Raw genomic sequence first — 20,990 nt, forward strand, 5'->3', positions numbered from 1 at the left:
TAGAAGAAGCCTTGAATATGCTTGAAGGAGCCTTGCTGCCTGCCTTGGGCCAGGTATATAAACATAGGGAAGTAAACCTCACTGCTGGATACTTACTGATGGGAAGGATCGTATGCAAGGCATTCAGACTCGTTGTGTTTGTTTGCTTTGTCTTTTTTCATAAAATCCCACACTGTTTTGTGTTGGAAGGGACCTTAAAGCTCCTTCAGCTCCAACCCCTGCCATGGGCAGAGACACCTTCCACTGGAGCAGCTGCTCCAAGCCCCTGTGTCCAACCTGGCCTTGAACACTGCCAGGGATGGGGCAGCCACAGCTTCTCTGCGCACCCTGTGCCAGCGCCTCAGCACCCTCACAGGGAAGAGCTTCTGCCTAAGAGCTCAGCTCAGTCTCCCCTCTCTTGGGCAGGTTCAAGCCATTCCCCTTGGCCTGTCCCTACAGGCCCTTGTCCCAAGCCCCTCTCCAGCTTTCCTGCAGCCCCTTTAGGCACTGGAGCTGCTCTCAGGTCTCCCCAGAGCACAGCAGAGGGGCAGGATCCCCTCCCTGAGCTGCTGCTCAAGCTCTGGGGGTGCAGCCCAGCACAGGGGGGGTTCTGGGCTCAAGCGCTCACTGAAGCTGGGTCATGGGGAGCTTCTCATTGACCAACACCTCAAGTCCTTCTTCTCGGGGCTGCTCTCAATTTCTATCTGGTGAAATAGTGACTGAAAGAAGTGCTCCAGGTAACAGAGTCTTGCTGGTGCAGGCACAAACTGCAGCCACCAAACAAAGAATGGGTTGCATCAGGAAACTCCTGTGCAATTCTTGCAGGGGAAGAGCAATAGGAGAGAAACAGTCTGGTGCTTCTTCCAAACAGATAAGGTGAGACTGGATAATCTGGAGTGAATTCACTGTCCTAGGAGACCTGTTTAATGGAGTGCTACAGTAAGGGACTCGGTTCCCAAAAAGGGTCACAGCCATGACACCATTCACCTCCAGTATATTTATGCTTGTAGGTCTGAGCACTGGGTTCTGTTCATGCTCCCGTAAGTGTTCTCACAGCCTCCTTCTCCTCACCCTGCTTTCAAATCCCATGCAAACACAGTAACCACCATCTAAAAAACTCCATGGGCCATCTCCTGTGTCAGCATGAACTTCAATCTTCAAATTTCACTCAACCCCCTCCCCAACATTCATATTATAATTATGGACATAAATTATATTTAGATCACATACTCATGAAGCATGAAATAATATCGTCTGCCAATTGCTGGGATTAAATGCATCTTGATAAATTCATAAGCATGATAGCTCAAAGCATTTCTGAAATGGCACACAGCTTGGCCAAATATTATCTGAGCTCTATTTTAAACTGAAAATTAAGCATTAGAGAAACAGTATGTTCCTTGGTCTGTGAATTCTGCCTGGGATCTGTAATCTGCACCTGGAGATGCTAACAAAATTCCTTTGATTCGAGGGCATTTCTCAGACTATAGATTACATCCCAGAGCTTCATGCAATGTTTTTGCCTACAGACCTACAGGAATGAATAGTACAAGCTTTTGTTTGTTTGTTTGTTTTCTTAATACAACTATATACCCTATTGTATGCTGTACAGCAAAGGATTGGTGTGGAAAGAATAACGAGCTTAAATATGCTCTCGCGAGGAAGGCAGACTTAGAAATGGCGCTGTCATTTCCACAATAGGAAAGGAAAGGCAGGCTGATCTTTGGAATCTTCTCCCATTTTTGACATTTACTGCTATTTCAAACCAGCTTCAGAAAAGCAGCATAGGGACATCCCAGCTCCTTGCCCAGGGGCTGCCCTCTGGGTTTGCCTGCCATGCAAAAACAAACTAACAGAGACTACATGGACTGTGATGCGAATGCAGCATGAAGCAGAGACCAAAGGGAGCTGGCTGTGACAGCAAGGTGCTCTATGTTATGGTGTTGTCCCTCCAGCACTGGTGCTTGCTGCCTGATGATGTTGCTAAATCTAAGTTCAGCTGGAGGATGGGTTGCAATCTAAATAGCATAGCAGGGCAGCCTGGGGAGCTGCTCTCCTCCATGGGGAGGATGGTAACAAGGATGCAGGAACAAAACCTGCCCAAATCCACATGTGTGTGCAGGCAACTACAGACTTTTCCTTTTCTCTTATCTTTCCTTTATCTCCCACCTATAAAATAGGACAGATTGAATGTCTTTCCCCCTGCTCTATGTAGGCTGTTAGCTCACCGAGGCAGGAATTATTTCTTGCTGTTTTATTGTGGATCCTTCTAGCAGAAGTTGACCTTAACCCTGGGAAAGGTCTGCACGGTGCCATAAAAGAGGAAACTGCAGAAAGTTTTAGTGCTGCAGACTTGCTTTCTCCATTTCCTCCTTTCTTCCCTGGGCCAACTAGAACCAGAACTACCACCTTCACCCAGGCTTGGCCAATGCCAGGCTCTGACATTTCTGCTGCTATTCTTCATACAAGAGACCAAAGTGCTTTCACTACAGGCCCTTGTAAAAAATCGTTAAAGGATTTTCTCTTTTACCTGCTCCAAAAAAGGGGAATACTGGGAAGTTACAACCAAATGACTTCTTTGCACATCAGGCTTCTGCTTAAACACAGAGTAAAATAAACACCATCTCTTTCCAGATTCCTGAAACAAGGGCACCTACCTACATTACTGTTTTCTGGATTAGTCTCATGCACACCTTCTCGTTAGCACTGATTTTTATTCACAGACAGGTAAAGCGTTTTAAACACTTGGGGGAGATAATTTTTCAGACTCATGAATAAGAATCTTTCCCTTTCTCATTTATGGTGGTGACATTTAAAACCAAAGTGGAGCACAGGGCTGCAGTTTTACACTTCACAGTGTGAATTAAATCTACATACATTATGCAAAATATTCATTTTCACTTGTTTTCCTTTTGTTTTTATAATTATAAGTGTGAAGTAATTTATTCTGCCAAGATCCAGCCTCTATTACAAGGGAAAACTGAATTTGCTGGATAGACATAAGTAGCAGTTGAAAAAAATATTGAAGAGGTGTCAAACGTACAATAACAGTGCCAGCCGAGGTGTGGGTCGTGGAGATGAATCCCATTGAAGTTACAGCCCAGGACAACATAGATTAAAACAAGACTGAGGTTCTCCAGCTCCCTCATGGGATCAGTACGGCTTCTACTAACCCTGCCCAGAAACTGGTATTTTTAGTTGATCAGATGTACCATTCAGAAGTAACTGGGTTACAGACAGAAAATTGCCATTCTTAACCTCGTACAAATCTTCAGCTTTTCAACTTTTTGGGTAGAATAACAAGGGAAAGTTATTAAATTTCTAACAAAATTAGATAAATATTTGCAAATACAAAGGATAAATATGAGTCACCCTGGTTCTCTGTCCAGTTTGTTGGGTTTATTTTCTTCCTCTGTCATGGAATGAAGGATGTCTTTAATGTACAAGGCCAGGTTAGACAGGACTTTGAACAACCTGGTCTAGTGAGAGGTGTTCCTGCCCATGGCAGGGGGTTGGAACTGGATGAGCTTCAAGGTCTCTTCCAACACAAACCAGCCTGGGATTCAACGATTCTGTGATTAACAGTGAATTTTTTATGTGACTGAGGTGCACACCAGGCTCTGTTTCTGGCTGTGCTCATTAGCACAGGTTATCAGCTGCACTTCTGAGGACAGAAAAGCCCAGTAAGCTCAACATGCCCAGCTGTAGCCTGCAGCATCATATTTCTTGCCTACTCCCTGACTTTATACTCTCATTTAAAAGTAAACATTTTTTTTCTCCATGAAAATGGACCTTAAATTAGTGATCCAAATCCAAGGCAGGACCACTGAAAATCCAAACCTTGCTTTATAAGTATGAATGAAAATAGCTTGTTTGATATTTTTATCAGAAGGAAAATCAGCTGTTTATAAACCTCACTTTAAAAGCTTACTGCCCACCTCATGTCACCTTTAAAGAAAGTATTGTTATGGAAAAATCCCCTCTGGCTGTGGAGCTTTGTCAGGAGCTGGCACATCCCTGAAGCCTCTGGAGCCTGTCTCCGATCTAGCTTCTGCTTTGTGACCTCCAACCAACCCTTCTGAAAGAACTTTCCCTCTGTTTGTGTAGTTTTTATACTTATGTAGCTCAAGTGACTCCAATGAAGTTATTCCTGTTTTAGCCAGGTGTGGGGATCAGGCTCAGTGACTTCAAGAGGAGTCAGGCATGATAGTAAATGTTAACTAAGTGCTTCTGACTGCAAGGTACAAGTCAATTTGTCTCCTGGAGCCTGGAAGCCACAGGAGCACAGCATGAGCTCGGGAAGGATGCTGGTGCAGTCAGTGTGACGAGCAGAGATTGAAGCCCTGGCACATTTGCTACCCTTGTGTTTAAAGCACAAGGAAAATGCAGGCAGTTGGCTCTTCAGATGCAGCTGTAGTAAAATAGCATCTGTTGAAATGCTCAGAGGATATACCTGTGCCTAGGTTAAAGAGAAAATAGAGAAGTAGACCGTCCTTATCATTAGACATAGAAATAATGAAATGAGCCAATTATCCTTGGAGATGAACACCAGCTCAGAGGGTACCACTCCAGGAACACACTGAATCTCCTATTTCTGTCCTGCATATTCAATAACCTCCTTGCTTCACTGTTGCTTCTTCCAAGATATGGTGGCAAAAGAAGAAGTCTGATAACTGCAACCAACGGACACAAACCTTCCCCTTCTATCCCCACTCACCATCTGAAAGCGTGGTGACTGTCACATCCTCAGTGGAGACACCGGGACCATAGCGGTTGTAGGCAAGGAAGCGTAGGGTGTACTCAGTGAACTTCTTCAGCCCCTCCAGCCGGTATGAGAGCCCATCCACTTCCACGTGCTAGCACACAGAGACAATAAACCAAGGGGAAACATGTCAGCCAGTGCTGCAGCCATGCCAGGGGATGAGAGGATTAGAGGCAAGCTTTTCACTCTTTGACAAGTGCAGTGAAATCCTTATTTAAGTGGATATAAAAGGCAATTTGTAACAGAGTGGCTCATTACAGCTCGGTTCTCGGCACTCATACACAGTCCTGCCCACAGCTTTGGCACTGAGGGGGTTTTTGCACCTAATTCTTGTGTTTAGTTACATAGGGTGCAGCAGAAAAGTTTGGGTTCTTTTTTTCTAGTTAAGCCCGTTGTTGTTATTCCGCAGGTACATGATAGGGAAAGAGGAAAACAAACACAAAGAGTCAAATGGGAATTTTGGAGCAAAGGAGGAAGTAAAATAAAGCACAGAAAAAGTGGGAATGGTATGAAAGTTCCCGTAGGAATACTGAAGCATGTGCCACAAGACTACTGATGCCTGTGATTATCATGTACTATCAGGCCAGAAAAAAGACATCTCCACTTTCTTCCCTGCTGTACTTTTTGCTAACAACCTTTTAAGGCCATACTCTACCCATCATCTCCACTGTTTCCTCCACAGCAGCTCATCTCCACTGCTGCTATATGGTTATTAAATGGTCAATGGGAACTGTCTGAGCAGTTTCTCAGAAAGCCAGGTTGCTTGTTTGCCCCTCAAAAGCATGTGCTCATAGTAGAGTTAAGAGTGCAATTAAGTGCACAACATCAACAGCAATTTTTACTGTAAGCATCTGCCAGTCTGGAGAGAAAACACATAATTTCTAGCCTGGATTCATATCATTTTACCCTCCTACTAGAAGAAAGTTACAAACAGCAACTAAAAAGCTATATTCTACAAAGATCACATGTGCAAACTGCCATCAATGCGGTGATGGCTTTGCACAATGTACAGGGGAGTCTAAGGGGTCTTTAGATGCTCTTCAGCATTATTCTGAAATTTCAGTGTAAAACTGAGGGTGATTGATATATAACAGGGTGCCTCTTACACTTTCTGAACCCATTTTGTTCTGGTGGACATTTTTATTTTGCTTGATTTGCTCTTTTATCACTGCTCCATGAAAAGCTTACCTATCATGGAGGATTTATCTGTAAAACCCCTTGTTCTGAGCCTTTCTAAAGACCTGCAGATGCCAACCAAACATCTCCTTTTCACAAATATCTCCTCTTCCTTTTCATAGCGGGAGAAGAACCACTCTGGTCATTGCTCACCTGCTCTCTTCCAGTCGCTGTCTCCGTACAGAAGAGTCTGTAGCCTTGGACAGGGCCATTGGCATAGGCAGGAGGATCCCAGGAGACGAGAATCGAGGTTGGTGAAGTAGACACAGCCCGCAGGTTTTCCACCGGGCCGGGAACTTGCACTACACAGAAAGGAAAGGACAGTGTCAAAGAACCATTCCCACATCACCCACCACTGCATCCGGACCCCAGTGCATGGCACAAGCCAGCCCAGGATACACCTCCAAGGGTGCCCACAACAGCAAAGCTTCAGCTCCTCAGACAGAACACAAAAGAGACCCATGGAAAACCCATGGATAAACCCATGGAAAATACACTGCAAAAAGCCTTGTTGCAGATTTAGCAGCATGAATGCATCAAATTGATTCTGTGAAATACTGAAAAAGGCTTGTTCCAGCTATGCTACAACTTTGTGCCTTTGGCTCAGAGGATGAACTTCATCTTTAAATTGAATTTCTGGGAACTAGTTGGCACAAATACTTAAAACACTCAATAGATGAATTTATTTTGTGGTAGTAGGAAACCAGAAACTTGCAAACCTGATCATCCAAGACCAGCTGCAGCAAAGAACTGCCATTAGAAAAACTCACAGGCAAGCATCAACACACTACAATCATCTCATAAACACACCAACTGAGAGCTTAGAGTGCCTTTCCAGTTAGCTATGTGTATTTCTGTCCCAGCTCTGTATGTACCAGCTTGGTGCTCTTAAATTATAAATTGATCTGGTGCACCGCAGCAGGGTTTGGTTTCTTTCAGCAAGCAATTGTCTTCAAGATCCCTCTGTTAGCTTTTACTTGGCATATTTGCTCATGTTGTGCACATGAAGCTGTTTGTGCTATCTGTTTAAACTCCTTTATGCGTTGCTCACTCTATTTTAGCTGCCTGAGTGATCACAGATGATGGCTGAGATGAAGCGTTAAGGGCAGTTTCCTTGGCATGCTCTAATGAGCAAGGGAGCTCACAAAGGCTGGGCTCTAGGCTGGTATCACCACATCTAGCAGGGGCATGAAACTGCTCCTGCAAGGCCTCAGAAACCTGGTAGCATGATGGATTTGGTCAGAAGACATCCCCAGAGCTCTTCACATCAAGCCCTGATGACCGGGTTGATACTGGAGCTGACTTGCTTTGCATAGGGGCTGAGCCAGAGATCTCTTATCATCTGCAACCCGTAACTTGCCCTCAAAAGTTTGGCCTCACTGGCCAGAAGCTTCAACATTAATAAGTAATCCCAGTTCTGCTCTTCAATAATATTCCTGTGTTTGCAAGCTGCCCAGCACTTACAGAAACTACAGGGCTATAACAAGCTCATTTTACAAACTAATAACATCAATAGAAGTGCTAAAATATCCCATCCTTGAAACTATTAACTGGTTTGATTAGTTCTGAAACCAGAGGCTTGCATAGTTTTAGCCTTCAGTAGAGATCATTTGAAATGCAAAATTTAGATCGGCCTTAACACTAGGTCATGCTGCTGGGTGAATAACTCTTAACTCCTCAAATGACAACACAAACCAATCACAGAATAGCAGTATGGGTTGGGTTGGAAGGGACCTTAAAGCTCATCGAGTTCCAAACTGCTGTCATGGGCAAGAACACGGTCCAAGCCCTGTCCAATCTGGCCTTGAACACTGCCAGGGATGGGGCATTTCCATTATTTATTATTATGAAATAAATCCTTTATTTGGTTTATTTGGTAAAACAATCCCTGGTAAGTGCTAAGGGAGTTATTCTAGGTCACCTATTGTTATAACAGTCACAGAATTGCTAGGGTGGGAAGGGACATCTGGAGATCATGTAGTCCAAATCCCCTGCCAACGACTGTGTCTTAAAATGCACCAATTTCAGCCTGGATGCAAATTATCACACATCAGCCACATCACACTTTTGGATGTCAGCTTGAATCACTTACAAAAACAAAAGAGCTAAAAAAGCTTAATAAACTCCTGTAACTACCAGCCTTATTTCCCCACAAAATCACTCCCTGCATGTCTCTGCTGGACCTAAGCCCCATAACACCTGATGTTTGGAGATAAGGGTATCTACAGCTAGTCTGTGCCTCCATCTGAAACTTGAGCAAAACTGGAAGAGAAAAAAATGAGTAACTATGACAAATTTAAAAGTCAATCAGAAAATCTTCATCACCAAATATACCTTTTCACTTCCCATAAGGAGCGTCCTGTGGCATAAAACAAACTCACAAGCTGTTTCATGCATGGCGGATAGCAGAATTACAGCTCCTAGAATGGGCTTTCTGCACAGTTACATCCCCATTACCAGGCTTCACACCAACAGCTCTGTTTTGTAACCTGTGTGTGTGTGGTGAGCAGCAATAGCAGACCCTGTGTTCCTTGGATCCAACTCTCTCCCACAGAGCATGGGTTGCAGGGCTGAGCATTGAAGAAAAGTGCCCAGACATGGTGTCAGCAACACACAGATACCAATTGATCACAAGTAATTTCAGGTATAGATGCAGCGTAGATGCATTTAATATATTTTTCTTTCCTTTGCCCAGTTTCCCTTTTCATTCTATTTCAATATTTCTGACAGGCACTCTAATGTGCTTAAGGTCTCAGTATTTTCAGCACACACAAAGCATTTAATAATCTCTCCTGATCCCTTCTGTCAAATAATAATCTCATGAAAATTGGCATTAGGTTTTAAATCTTTTCCTAAATTTTTCTTTTTCTAAATAGCACGCAGGCCCTAGAACTGCTTTACATTCCATTAAAATAAGACATTAAATCATGTTTCTCCCAAAGTCAGTCTTTTGCAACTAACAGCATCCTTTCTCTAAGAAAAAAAGGGTAAAGGAAAGAGGGCAGGCAGATGACTGATGCTTTTTCTCTTACTAGGGGCTCCACATAATGCTTCAATATATTCGAAGTCACCCTTCCCTCTGAGAATGCCCTTCCACTCCCACAAAGGATCGGTTTGGCACTTCAGACTGTTGCTGAAATAGGAGCTACAACAATTGCTTGCAAAGAGTTCGATGCTGCTCTCACAACTGCCAAGCCTGGGGTTATTTGGTGGAATCTCTTCTATTCAACAGCAGTAAAAGCAATCAGGTCCAAAGCCAGAAATGGTAGAACGCTTTGGGTTTTTTGAATCCAATACTGATTTTAGAAATACGCATGAACTTCTTATCTGCTGTTGCTAATGTTAGCTGTCAGTGTGGCTGATCTTGTGTCACCAGGGTGAATAGCTGTATTCAACTTGTGCTGTCAGAATATGCCTCACACTGCCCCAAAAGCCAACGGTCCTGGGGCTCAGAGATGATACACACCATAGGCATAAGATATATACCTTGATTTTAGGTATATACTATTGCAGAAATGACTACTTGTGTTCCTAACATACTCGTTGCTGAATGGTACTGCTGTTTCCAATATAAGCTGGCACAAGCCAAGAGGGCTTTCTGCTATGGTAACGTTATGTCTTGCTTTTAATCTTCCAGCAGTTCACAAATTCAACAGACCTTGGGCTAGTTTGGAGCTCATCTGCCAGCAGTCTGTATGATACCAAAAAGGTCATGTGCAGCTGGCAATAGGTGAAGCGCCTCCAGACAACACCCACAACTCATTCCCTCTCTCCATCTTACAGAGCAGTGCTGCACATAGAATCATAAATCACAGAATGGTTTTGGTTGGAAGGGAGCTTAAAACACATCCCATTCCAACCCCTGCCATGGGCAGGGACAACTTCCACTGGAGCAGCTGCTCCAAGCCCCTGTGTCCAACCTGGCCTTGAGCACTGCCAGGGATGGGGCAGCCACAGCTTCTCTGGGCACCCTGTGCCAGCGCCTCAGCACCCTCACAGACCTCTAGAAATCCCACAAGTTTGATGTAGTGTAGGAGCAGAAAGGATAGGTATCTCTGTATGCCAGTAAAAGCATCTCCGCATTGAGAGACGCTGGTATTGACCCTGCTCAATTTTAGTTGCTCAAAACCAGATGCCCACAAAATCAACTGCTCTTTAAAACCGTCAGGAACACAATATCTACTCTCATGAGCTTCACTGTTCTCACACCCTCATTTCCTCTTTGGTATTGTTTAGTCAAATTTCTGATAATAATAGCTAATAAGATATAAGCAAGACAGAAGTGCCTGAAATAGGAATGTAGGCAACTACGTCAGAAATTGCTTGGCAACTGCCTAAACATGACAAGCGTATCTCTCAAATCTGACATCTTTATTAGTTTCTGAAGCTCTGCCTTCTGCACCTCAGGCCACCCAGCCTGTGATGGTGGGAATATGGCTCATACCAAAGCTCCAATGGAGACCAGAGAGAGAAGAACCTGAACTCCTTGAACACACACAGCTCTGGCATGTAAAGAGTCAGTTACCCTAAGACTGTCACATCAAGCTTGTATCACAAGATAACGGCCTTTTTTCAGAGCTATTGATGGGCTCCAGTCTTGGGCTCTAAGGTGTATTGATGCCAAATTACACTTGACAGCCTATGGACAAGAAGGCAGAGTCCTAAAGATGACTTTGAAGTTGTCTTGAAGTTGAATGCCTAAAAATGAGGTGAAAAGATCACAGTCCTACTTGTTTTCTCTCTCCTTCTGGTCCCAGGGGCCTTGAGTTTTACTGCCCCTAGTCCAAACCAATCTCCCACCTAATGGCCATGGGTCTCCTGGACTAAGTGTGCCATTCATGCTGTGAACCCTTTCAAGTATAAGAAAACATTAAACTTTCCCGAGAGGATGTACCAGCACCATGCTTTTATAAGGAATATAAAACCACTTATCTCAACCCAATTCATTTAAAGGAATATGCCTGTCAAACTTGAGTTAGGTTTCCTTGGTCTCCAGCTCTGTCAGGCTAGCCATCTCCATCTGCTAAAAAAACCCCTGCTTTTTAAAACATTTTTCCTGGTGATTCATTCTTCTCTATAATGAAATGCAATGATTAAAATGTTCTTGTTATTACATTTCACTTCGATTAAACAGCTGGTTCTGTGCTGATCTGCCCTGAAAACATTTATAACATAAAACATTTATGAAGCCACTTGCAGTTATTGATAATAGAGTGCATGCTTTGATTGTGCCTTTGATTTCTTCCCTCCCTTCTTTCTCTGTAGTTAACAGCTTTAACGATATTTCATTAAAATCTGGTTCAATGCTGCACAGAAAGATGCAATGCTAGAGAACAGTGTAATTATTAACTCAGCAAAACCTGCTTACTCACACTGGACACGCTCTGAAGACATAAGAGTTATTTGGCAGGACTGCCATGGATGACTCCAGTGTTATCCAAAAGAGCTGGTGGTGAAGACAGCTTTTGGAAGTAGGTGTCATATATGTTTTCACAGGGTCTTCTGGTTTTCATTAGGTTGCCCTCTAAGTCTTCACATGATGCTCAGCTGTGCTCCACAAATGGATGCATGAATCTAGTATTCTTTGATTTGTTAAGGAATGTGGGACCAGGGATAGTACCACCAAGTGATGCGATGGGGATGGCTCAGATCTGAACTCTACAGTGAAGGGAAAATGCGTCTTTGGGGCTGCCTCTACCAGAGGAGGTTTGGAAATATGTCCTCCTCCACACTCCTGCTGTGGAGAAGCAGGGGCCTGGGGAGAAAAGGGAGCTCAGGGGACATGTACATCACCAGAGACCATGAATGTATCAGTGATCGGAATCTGGACCAAGAGGCAAGATGGGAATATGGTGTTACGTTCTCACCTCGTAATGCAGTAACAGGGTGACAGTGATCAGAAGGTCGAGGCAGGTTTCTTCTACAAAGAAACCCCCCTGCAGTCCTGATCCAGCTCTGGGGCAGCAGCACAAGAGGGTCATGGAGCTGTTGGAGCGAGGCCAGAGGAGGCCATGGAGATGCTGCGAGGGCTGGAGCAGCTCTGCTCTGGAGCCAGGCTGAGAGAGCTGGGCTGGCCCAGCCTGGACAAGAGAAGGCTCCTGAAGGGGACACCTGAGAGCAGCTCCAGTGCCTAAAGGGGCTGCAGGAAAGCTGGAGAGGGGCTTGGGACAAGGGCCTGTAGGGACAGGCCAAGGGGAATGGCTTGAACCGGACAGAACAGGGGAGACTGAGCTGAGCTCTTAGGCAGAAGCTGTTCCCTGTGAGGGTGCTGAGGCGCTGGCACAGGGTGCCCAGAGAAGCTGTGGCTGCCCCATCCCTGGCAGTGCTCAAGGCCAGGTTGGACACAGGGGTTTGGAGCAGCTGCTCCAGTGGAAGGTGTCCCTGCCTGTGGCAGGGGTTGGAAATGGGTGAGCTTTAAGGTCCCTTTCAACCTAAACAATTCTATGATTCTATAACACATGGGACTGGTTCAAAGCTGCACCAGCAGAGGTTTAGACTGCACATGAGGAAGCAGTTCATTATAGAGAGTATGGTTAGAGCCTGGAACAGGCTTCTTGGTAAAGCATTTGATGCCCCAAGCCTGTCAGTGCTCAAAAGACATTTGAATAATGCCCATAACAACATGCTTGTACTTTTGGTCAGCAATGAAGGGGTCAGGCAGTTGGGCTAGATGATTGTTGTAGGTTTCTTCCAACTGAAAATACACTTGCTAAACAAGTCCTTGGCCAGAAATGTGCAGCAGAAGCCTCTCAACACCTTTACAGGCATCTCATTAATGGATGAACGTTAAAAAGTACCTTTATTACCCACATTTTCACACCCATCCTTGTTTTGCCTGACATTCGCACATTTCAGGTCCTTTCCAACCCTAACTATTCTATGATTCTATCTCAGTGCACACTTGTAGGAGTTGAACCGCTGTAACCAACCTGTCAGCCCTGCTACTGAACTCAGAAAGAGAACACTTTTTGTCCTCCTATTATTTTCATGCTGTGCTGATGGGCTGTGTTTGTGGCAGGATTGCGGATGGAGGAGGAAGTCTATTGTGCTAGTTTGCACTGGGGAGAAGATCTCTCTGAGAATCAAAATTTATTAAGATTTCATTAATGTTGATAAGCTGTTTGAGAGCAAATACAGGGTGCAAACATGAACACTAAAATAATACCGTCAACAAAGACGTATTCTGCAGTCAGTGAGATAAATTCAGTCAGAAAACAGGCTTTTGTTACAAAATCCATCTGCTTCTGGGTGTTGAAACATGCCCTGCATTTGTTTGAGGTCTGAAAAATGGAAGGAAAACCTCTCTGAATAGAAGGGCATTTACAAGAACTAGAGGCCCCGCTATGCACTTAGGTGAAATGATAACATCCACAGAACTAAAAAGCAACTCTTATTGACTTCAGCAGGGACAGAAATTCAACCTTTTATTCTGAGAAACACTGTGCAGAAACACAGGGTACAGCAATCCTGGCTCTGCTCCGACTTCCAGAGGGAGCTTGGATAAATAATTTAATGCTTTTATGCTTCAATTTCCTTCCCATAAAATGGCATAATAATATATCTCCTACCCATTCTTTATCTTACCTATTTATACTTCAAGTTTTCTAGGCTAGGAAGAAAGGTCCAGATGAAACAAAGATGAATTCATTTCAGACAGAACTGAAACAGAATTTCAATTCCTATATCCAAAGCTATTTTAGAAACTCTTGGCAGCAGCTCATTTTATAGAACATCTTCCCTTCGACCTTCTTCTCCTGGTGCTGTATTACTGCAGGGGACCAGAATGGTTGTGGCTGAGCACCTCGTACCCTGCCAACTCCTGATGAGACAGGACTGGTGACTGCAGCACCCATCTTCCTGATGGGAGCTCAGCAGATGGTTAGTCAAACACCTCCATGGGCTTGTATGTACCACAGATACAACAGGTGTGAAAGGGACCAATGGACCTACGTGAATTAAGTGATTTGTCACTCCCCAGGACTAGTAGGCTGGAGTGCTTCCCTTGATAAGCTGCAGAGGTTTAAACAGTCTGCTTCTGTCTCAGCTCTCATCCAGCCCTTATATTTGTAGAAATCATGGCACAAAAGACCTCAAGCCTAAGTGAGGTCTCTAGACACAGCTGTCCTACAAATAAAACCTGTCTCCTTATAGAGGTAGCCTTGTTTCTGATGAAAAGGTTTCAGAAGAGATTTGTACCACTATTCAATCAGATTTAGTGGCATTGGATCAGCTGGAGGCACTGAGCTGGTCACTTCCCTGTGCCCAAAAGAGGCTTGGTGAACTTATTTCGTTTCCAGCTCATTACCGGTGCCACAATTGCCATTGTTCTAAGAAAGCTGAAGGGAGACAAATGCATCCCTGCAGGTCAGCAGAGATTTCAGGATGAATCTCAGCAAAATGACACGCCAGCGCTCCTGTCCAGAGGGAGATCAGATAGTGCCAAAGGTACTTGCCAAATCCGGCTGGTGAAACACTGTCCTACATCTCACCAGCAGCGAGTGGAAAGGACAACCATGCTGCTCAAGGACTGCAGCATCAAAACACTTCCGTGGGGGATGTAAGGATGAAGAAAATGGATGCTAGTGTGAAAGAGCTTCCAACTGTGACATATTTCACACAGGTGTGGTGATATCTTCATCATTGTCAAGTGCCTCTCATAGAATCCCAAACTGGTTTGTGTTGGAACGGACCTTAAAGCCCATCCAGCTCCAACCCCTGCCATGGGCAGGGAGACCTTCCACTGGAGCAGCTGCTCCAAGCCCCTGTGTCCAACCTGGCCTTGAGCACTGCCAGGGATGGGGCAGCCACAGCTTCTCTGGGCACCCTGTGCCAGCGCCTCAGCACCCTCACAGGGAACAGCTTCTGCCTCAGAGCTCAGCTCAGTCTCCCCTGTTCTGGCAGGTTCAAGCCATTCCCCTTGGCCTGTCCCTACAGGCCCTTGTCCCAAGCCCCTCTCCAGGTTTCCTGCAGCCCCTTTAGGCACTGGAGCTGCTCTCAAGGTGTCCCCTTCAGGAGCCTTCTCTTGTCCAGGCTGGGCCAGCCCAGCTCTCTCAGCCTGGCTCCAGAGCAGAGCTGCTCCAGCCCTCGCAGCAGCTCCATGGCCTCCTCTGGCCTCGTTCAAGCAGGTTCATACTTACCCACATCCCCAAACTGACATCTCATCTGCATGCAGGGTAAACCCTGGCACAGCGAAGGGTGCTGAAGGTGGTCTGTCTGCCCTACACTGCTCCTGGATGAGGGGATCCAGTCACAGCGATTGCTCCTCTGCCTCTGCATCACTGTTTACATCAAGGACCTATCAATATGGAGATTTCATGCAAATGGTGAAATTCCTTTATTTGCATACTTGATTAACATATGCTAATCTCTTCTCTTTTTTTTTCTTTTCAGATAAGAGTGGCTATAATTTTCTGTTCCTTCTTGTCAAGTCAGTCAAAGCAAAGTATTTTGTTCACATAATGTTGCTTTTGCATCTCAGCAAACCTGGACCAGAATTAGACATACTTCCAGCCACTGAAGCTTATTATTTATAAAAGCAATAATTAGGTGGCAAGCACTGACTTCTTGTATCTACAGATACTCCAGGAGCCACTAAAAGGCAGGAGTGTGAGGCACAGGAAAACCTCAGAAATGGAAAATCCCTTTTCTCATTTAGAGTATTTGGAGTATTTTCACTGAAAGAGGTTATTTCTGGTGAATATGGTCTTCACAGACAGCAAGACATTTGGAAAAAAGGGTGACAATTTTTTCTTAGCAAGAAAAATGAAGCAAAGTAGTTCCATTACTGAAACACCCATTACTTACATATTCAAACAAAAATATTTATTTTCTAGATTTTTATATTTTTTTACTCGCACCAATTTTGGTATAAGCTTTTCAAAACTTTTGCATACTGGATGACAGAATAAACCACATTGTTTCACTAATTAAAGAAAGAGGAAAACAATTAAGAATTGTTTTTCCTGTTCTTCAAAACACAAGATCCTCCAGCACCACAATTTCTGGTGATCCCCAAAACTCTGGTCCTTTCCCTTAACTTGCTGTCCTCAACCTATATTTAAAAAGTCTGATGAAAAAACACAGAACAATTTTAAAGAAGCACAAAGAAAAAGTTTTTAAATATAGAAAACCCCTCACTATTCTTTCACAAGTGAATTTCAAATCAATGAAAATGGGCAGAAGAGAAAATCTGTTAAAAACAATTGGAAAAAAGTTTGTAATTTAGCAGTATTTAAAACCCCTTGGACATACGTGTAAGAGCCCTCACCAACAATCAGACTGTGAAGGATCAGCAGACTGGGAGGAGAGGAAGTTCTTCCTATTCACTTTAACACTGCAGACTGCTGCTAGGTCGAAAGGTGTGTGAAAATCCCACCTCTGGTGAACCAGTACTTTTATAACATCCTAGTAAGGCCACTTTTTGCTGCTGTTGTGAACAGTGACTCCTTAGGCGGTATAAATGATTACACACGTAACCCTTGAGATGTAAACAGCTGAACAAGTCTGGAACTAAGATTTGGACCTAGCTGCACCAAAACTCCATCAGGAGTTTAGAAAGCAAGAGGGTCGAGTCTTAACCTTGTAACTCAGCAGGAGGGTCTCCCTTACCTTTCTGCATCTTTGGTCTCTGTGTAAACCATTCTAAATCAGTTCTAACTAACTCCTTTGCATGTTTCATGAATTCCTATTAAAACTACCCTTGCTAATGCCTTTGATGGTGATTCTTTAAGTGACTCTCAACCATCATGACAGTGTCTTAGAAGAGAAAGTTTTCCTGGTATGGTGAATGTGTCAGTAATCAGAAGGAAAACAACCCTTGAGACCGTCACTGATTCACATCATATTGAACGCACCAGTAATTCTGTCCTAAATGTGAAGCTGTGGAGGTACCTGCTCATGAGTGCAATAATTATGTTTCAGTGTACATCTAATATAAAATTCGATATATATTAATACACACCTGATATAATACATACTCGTTGTTTACTGCATTTCTTGCTCTGTAGAAATCATAGCACAATCACGGGACACCAAGACTTATGAAAGTCTCATAAAGGGAATGCAAAGGCATTTAAATTCACTTTTAATTACAATTATTTCATATAACAATGCAACTTTCTAATGAGATTTACACTTTTCAAAGGAGGTAGAAGAGCTGGTCAGAAAAAAAATAGACTAAACAAAACCTCCAAAAGAAAAGATTTTTACTTCATTATTTCAGTTAACTAAGATGAATGATGAGCAGCAAGCAATTTGTGGTACTTTAAATTGAATCAGAATTTGAAAAGGAATAATCTTATTTTCTGGGATTGATTCGGTTTTCACTTTAACTCATAGTGTACCAAGATGGTAACAAATACTCCCACTATTAGTAACCTGAATCTGCCTTCACAGAAAAGAAGGGCTTGCATGATATTGTCAAAGGATTAAGATTCCAGTATATCTTCACCATTGTGGCCATTTTAGAATCAAAGGGATGATGATATACAGGAACAGAAAACTTTGCTCAGTGCCACTGCATGAGCCAGCTGGAACTTCAGCTTCAGAGAGCTTCTGCAGCCAGCACTATGGGTCAATTGGAACTAAATGAGTATTTCACCAGCACATGGCTGCAGGGGGGATATAGTAGGGGCAGAAAGGTAACAGGTAACATGACCACTGCAAGATTTGGGATGGAAATACCCTCAGTGTTGGAGACTATTTCAAAAGTTGGAAAAATTTAGCAGAATAAATGTTTTTATGAATTTGATCATCCTAAGATTTACGGAACTGCTGAAGAACTGACCATGTGTTCACCTGCCCCTATTTTTACTGCTCTAAATGCAAGGCCAAAATCAATCTGAGCTCCAAAAAAGATGTGCAGAACATTTTCTTCTCCTCCTTTGCTACATTTTTCTGAAGTTTCTACAAAGCAGGACAGCATAAATAGTATTTTTTCTCTTCTTTAAACCCTCCTTGTTGTAAATGGCCTTTTACAAAACTCTCAATCAGCCTCCCCATGACACACAATGAACCACATCTTCAGCAGGTAAGTGCAGATGGAGTAACTGAATCTAGCTTAAGGTACTGCATTTTGTTCCACAAGTACAACTAGAAATTCAATGGGAATTGAAAAAGAAATAAAAGATGGAGAAAAAGACCGCAGCACTAAAGGTAGCCAGAGTCTGAAGAATAAAACAACATGAGGTGTTTTTTAATCTCAATCATCAATGCTAACAGCCTCTATTAACCAGACCTGACACAAGTTTAAAGGTATCTAAGAAGCAGAAGCTGGCCTGACTGCCCCCAACACATACAGACCCAGGCACAGTGCGGCAGAGGTGTCTGGATAGCATAGGAAGTGTCAGCAGGAGCTAGCAGTTGGTTTTCCATAAGAAACCAGCTCAGATCCCCCCCAAGATGAAATTAATTTCTACTTTATTTGAAATTCAACCTGATGGAAATAAACACAAAAGAAGCAGAAGATAAAATTCATACCGCAGATATGTGCGAGGCATCTGAATTAATATATTCCATTGCAGAAAGCAGCACTAATAACACCAGTGCCAGGGCAGGAGCATTACCTGGACTGTGCTGGGGACATCACTAGGAAGTTAAAGGTAGACATCATCCTGCTCCTGCATCAACCTTCTGCAAAGTGAAGATCCTTTCTGTGAGGGTGCTGAGGCGCTGGCACAGGGTGCCCAGAGAAGCTGTGGCTGCCCCATCCCTGGCAGTGCTCAAGGCCAGGTTGGACACAGGGGCTTGGAGCAGCTGCTCCAGTGGAAGAGGTCCCTGGTCCATGGCAGGGGGTTGGAAATGGAGGAGCTTTAAGGTCCCTTCCAAGCCAAACCAGTTTGGGACTCTATGAAGCAACTTAAAAGAGTTGAGATTAAAGCAACTCTACTCTCTCAAAAAGAGAGATAAGAAGACAAAAAAACCCCACAAAACCCCAACAAAACAGCAGAGGGAAAAAAGTGGATGAGAAGCCAAAAGCAGGATTCTAAGACAGAGAGAACGAGACACCTCCACCTTTTCCTTCATGTCTACCCAACTTTTAGAAAGATATGTTTCATTTAAAGCAATTGAAACCTCCTCCCCCCTACAATGCTCCACATAAATTACTCATAAAATTAAAGAACCATGCAGGAATGGCATAAAGTTACCCCAGGGTGTATTTTACTGAGCCATTATGGAAAAATACATACAAATGAGGAGGATATTAATGACTCCACAGAAAACATTTTTCAGTATTGCTTCACCCTTTCATCAAAATGTAAGAAAAATTCACTCTCAAGGCACTACACTGGAGATGCTTAGGTTTCTGCCCACCTCAGCTCTTTTATATATTCATAAACATATGAAATATATTAAATATATATACAAATATAGAAATAACCCTATAGCTTGCAAAATGGACACTGAGCGAAAGCAAAGCAAACAATTCATTATTCTGGGGACCTTTCTGTACACACAAATTTTGTCAGGGTGAGAATGAAGAATCATGCAGACTTTTTTTAAATTTTAAAATAATATATGCAATATTGTAAGAGGATTGATGGGTGGGTGGATGATTGGATGGATGGATGGATGGATGGAGTGCCATGTCCTCTGTTCGTCACTTTGACAGCTGATGCAGGATGGGCTGCAGCAGGGAACGCTGCTGATGGACTAGCTATAGGTCTGTTAAAAACTATTGATTTTTGTTACAGCAGCACATGATGAACAGGGAAATCCCTGTTGTGAAGATATTTTCCCAGCAGCTTGTATAGATCTTTACCTGGGAATGAGCAAGGAAAGAAAAAAAGTCATGGACCTAATTAATAGCCCAGGTTACAATGGCTCTGGAAAGATCATCAAGCTGAGAGAGCTGGGCTTGTTCAGACTGGAAAAGAGAAGGCTCCTTAAAGAAAGACCTTAGAGCAGCTCCAGTTACTAAAGGGGCTACAAGAAACCTGGAGAGGGGCTTGGGAAAAAGGTTTGTAGGGACAGGACAAGGGAAATGGCTTGAACTTGACAGAGAGGAGACTGAGCTGAGCTCTTAGGCAGAAGCTGTTCCCTGTGAGGGTGCTGAGGCGCTGGCACAGGGTGCCCAGAGAAGCTGTGGCTGCCCCATCCCTGGCAGTGCTCAAGGCCAGGTTGGACACAGGGGCTTGGAGCAAGCTGGGCTAGTGCAAGGTGAGACCATTTAGCACCATTTATAGCATCAATATTATCATTGTGACTGAAACTGGTACCCAAAACAGCTGAGTAGGGTGCAAATGTGACATTAGAGCTCTTTGAAATAGTCAACATCCAACACTGGCAGGGTGCAGCCCTGCTTGAGGACCCTTACCAGCCCTCAGAAGTGAACAATCTGGCACCATCTCTGAACTGTTGTCTAAAAGGGATGGGTACGATAGAAGTCTTTAGAAAATTCAATTACTCCAGCACATGTCTATTCTGTAAACTTAAGTTGCCCAGATTAGCATATATGGAACAGTTTATTGTTTGAAAAAATTGTCATCTATGTGGGTTTTAAAGATATCCCGTTCTTTCCTTGCTTTTTCATGTGAAATTTCATTGCATTAATTTTAATGGCCTTTTAATTTTCTATGCGGGTTTGACGTTTGTATAAGAGATGTATGTCAAAAGAGATTGCTGTAGCAACTTTCTCTATGCCTTTTAAACGTTTGCTGTGCAGCGGCTTCAAATAATAATGTCTCCACTGAAATACCTGTAGGAAAAAAAACCCAACCCACCATGAAACCAAAAACTTGTATAGCTCCTGGTGTGATTCCTCTAATGCAGTAGTGATTCCACTAATGTACTTCTTGCTGCTAGTTGTTTTAGCAAGAAAATTCAGGTGCAGCCAGTGAGTGATAAGGAAAAAAAAAAGGAAAAGAATAAAGTGACTGACTTCTGAGGTTTGAGGTAGCATCCTCTAATGGGAATTGAAAGTGCATCTAGGCAGGCATGGATCTCAGTGGCCAAAGTCACACAAGTCTCCTGTGCAAGTGATATCACCTTCTAGCCACTGCAAAATGCTTCGCTCACTGCATAAATTCATCCTAAATCATAGAATCATAGAATCACAGAATAATTAGGGTTGGAA

General features: G+C 43.5%; 1 protein-coding gene across 1 annotated transcript in view; it reads right to left on the reverse strand.

The window, feature by feature from the left end:
* Window positions 1–20,990, reverse strand: part of DCC (DCC netrin 1 receptor) — a 428,960-nt gene that overhangs the window by 145,624 nt on the left and 262,346 nt on the right. Inside the window, exons 11-12 of the mRNA XM_034072648.1 lie at window positions 6,071–6,219; window positions 4,697–4,835 (exon numbers count right to left, since the gene is read on the reverse strand). Coding sequence (XP_033928539.1) covers window positions 4,697–4,835; window positions 6,071–6,219 — 288 coding nt within the window. The remainder of the gene's footprint in view (window positions 1–4,696; window positions 4,836–6,070; window positions 6,220–20,990) is intronic.

This window comes from Melopsittacus undulatus, chromosome Z (genome assembly GCF_012275295.1).
Source record: "Melopsittacus undulatus isolate bMelUnd1 chromosome Z, bMelUnd1.mat.Z, whole genome shotgun sequence".
In the NCBI taxonomy this organism is placed as follows: Eukaryota; Metazoa; Chordata; class Aves; order Psittaciformes; family Psittaculidae; genus Melopsittacus; species Melopsittacus undulatus.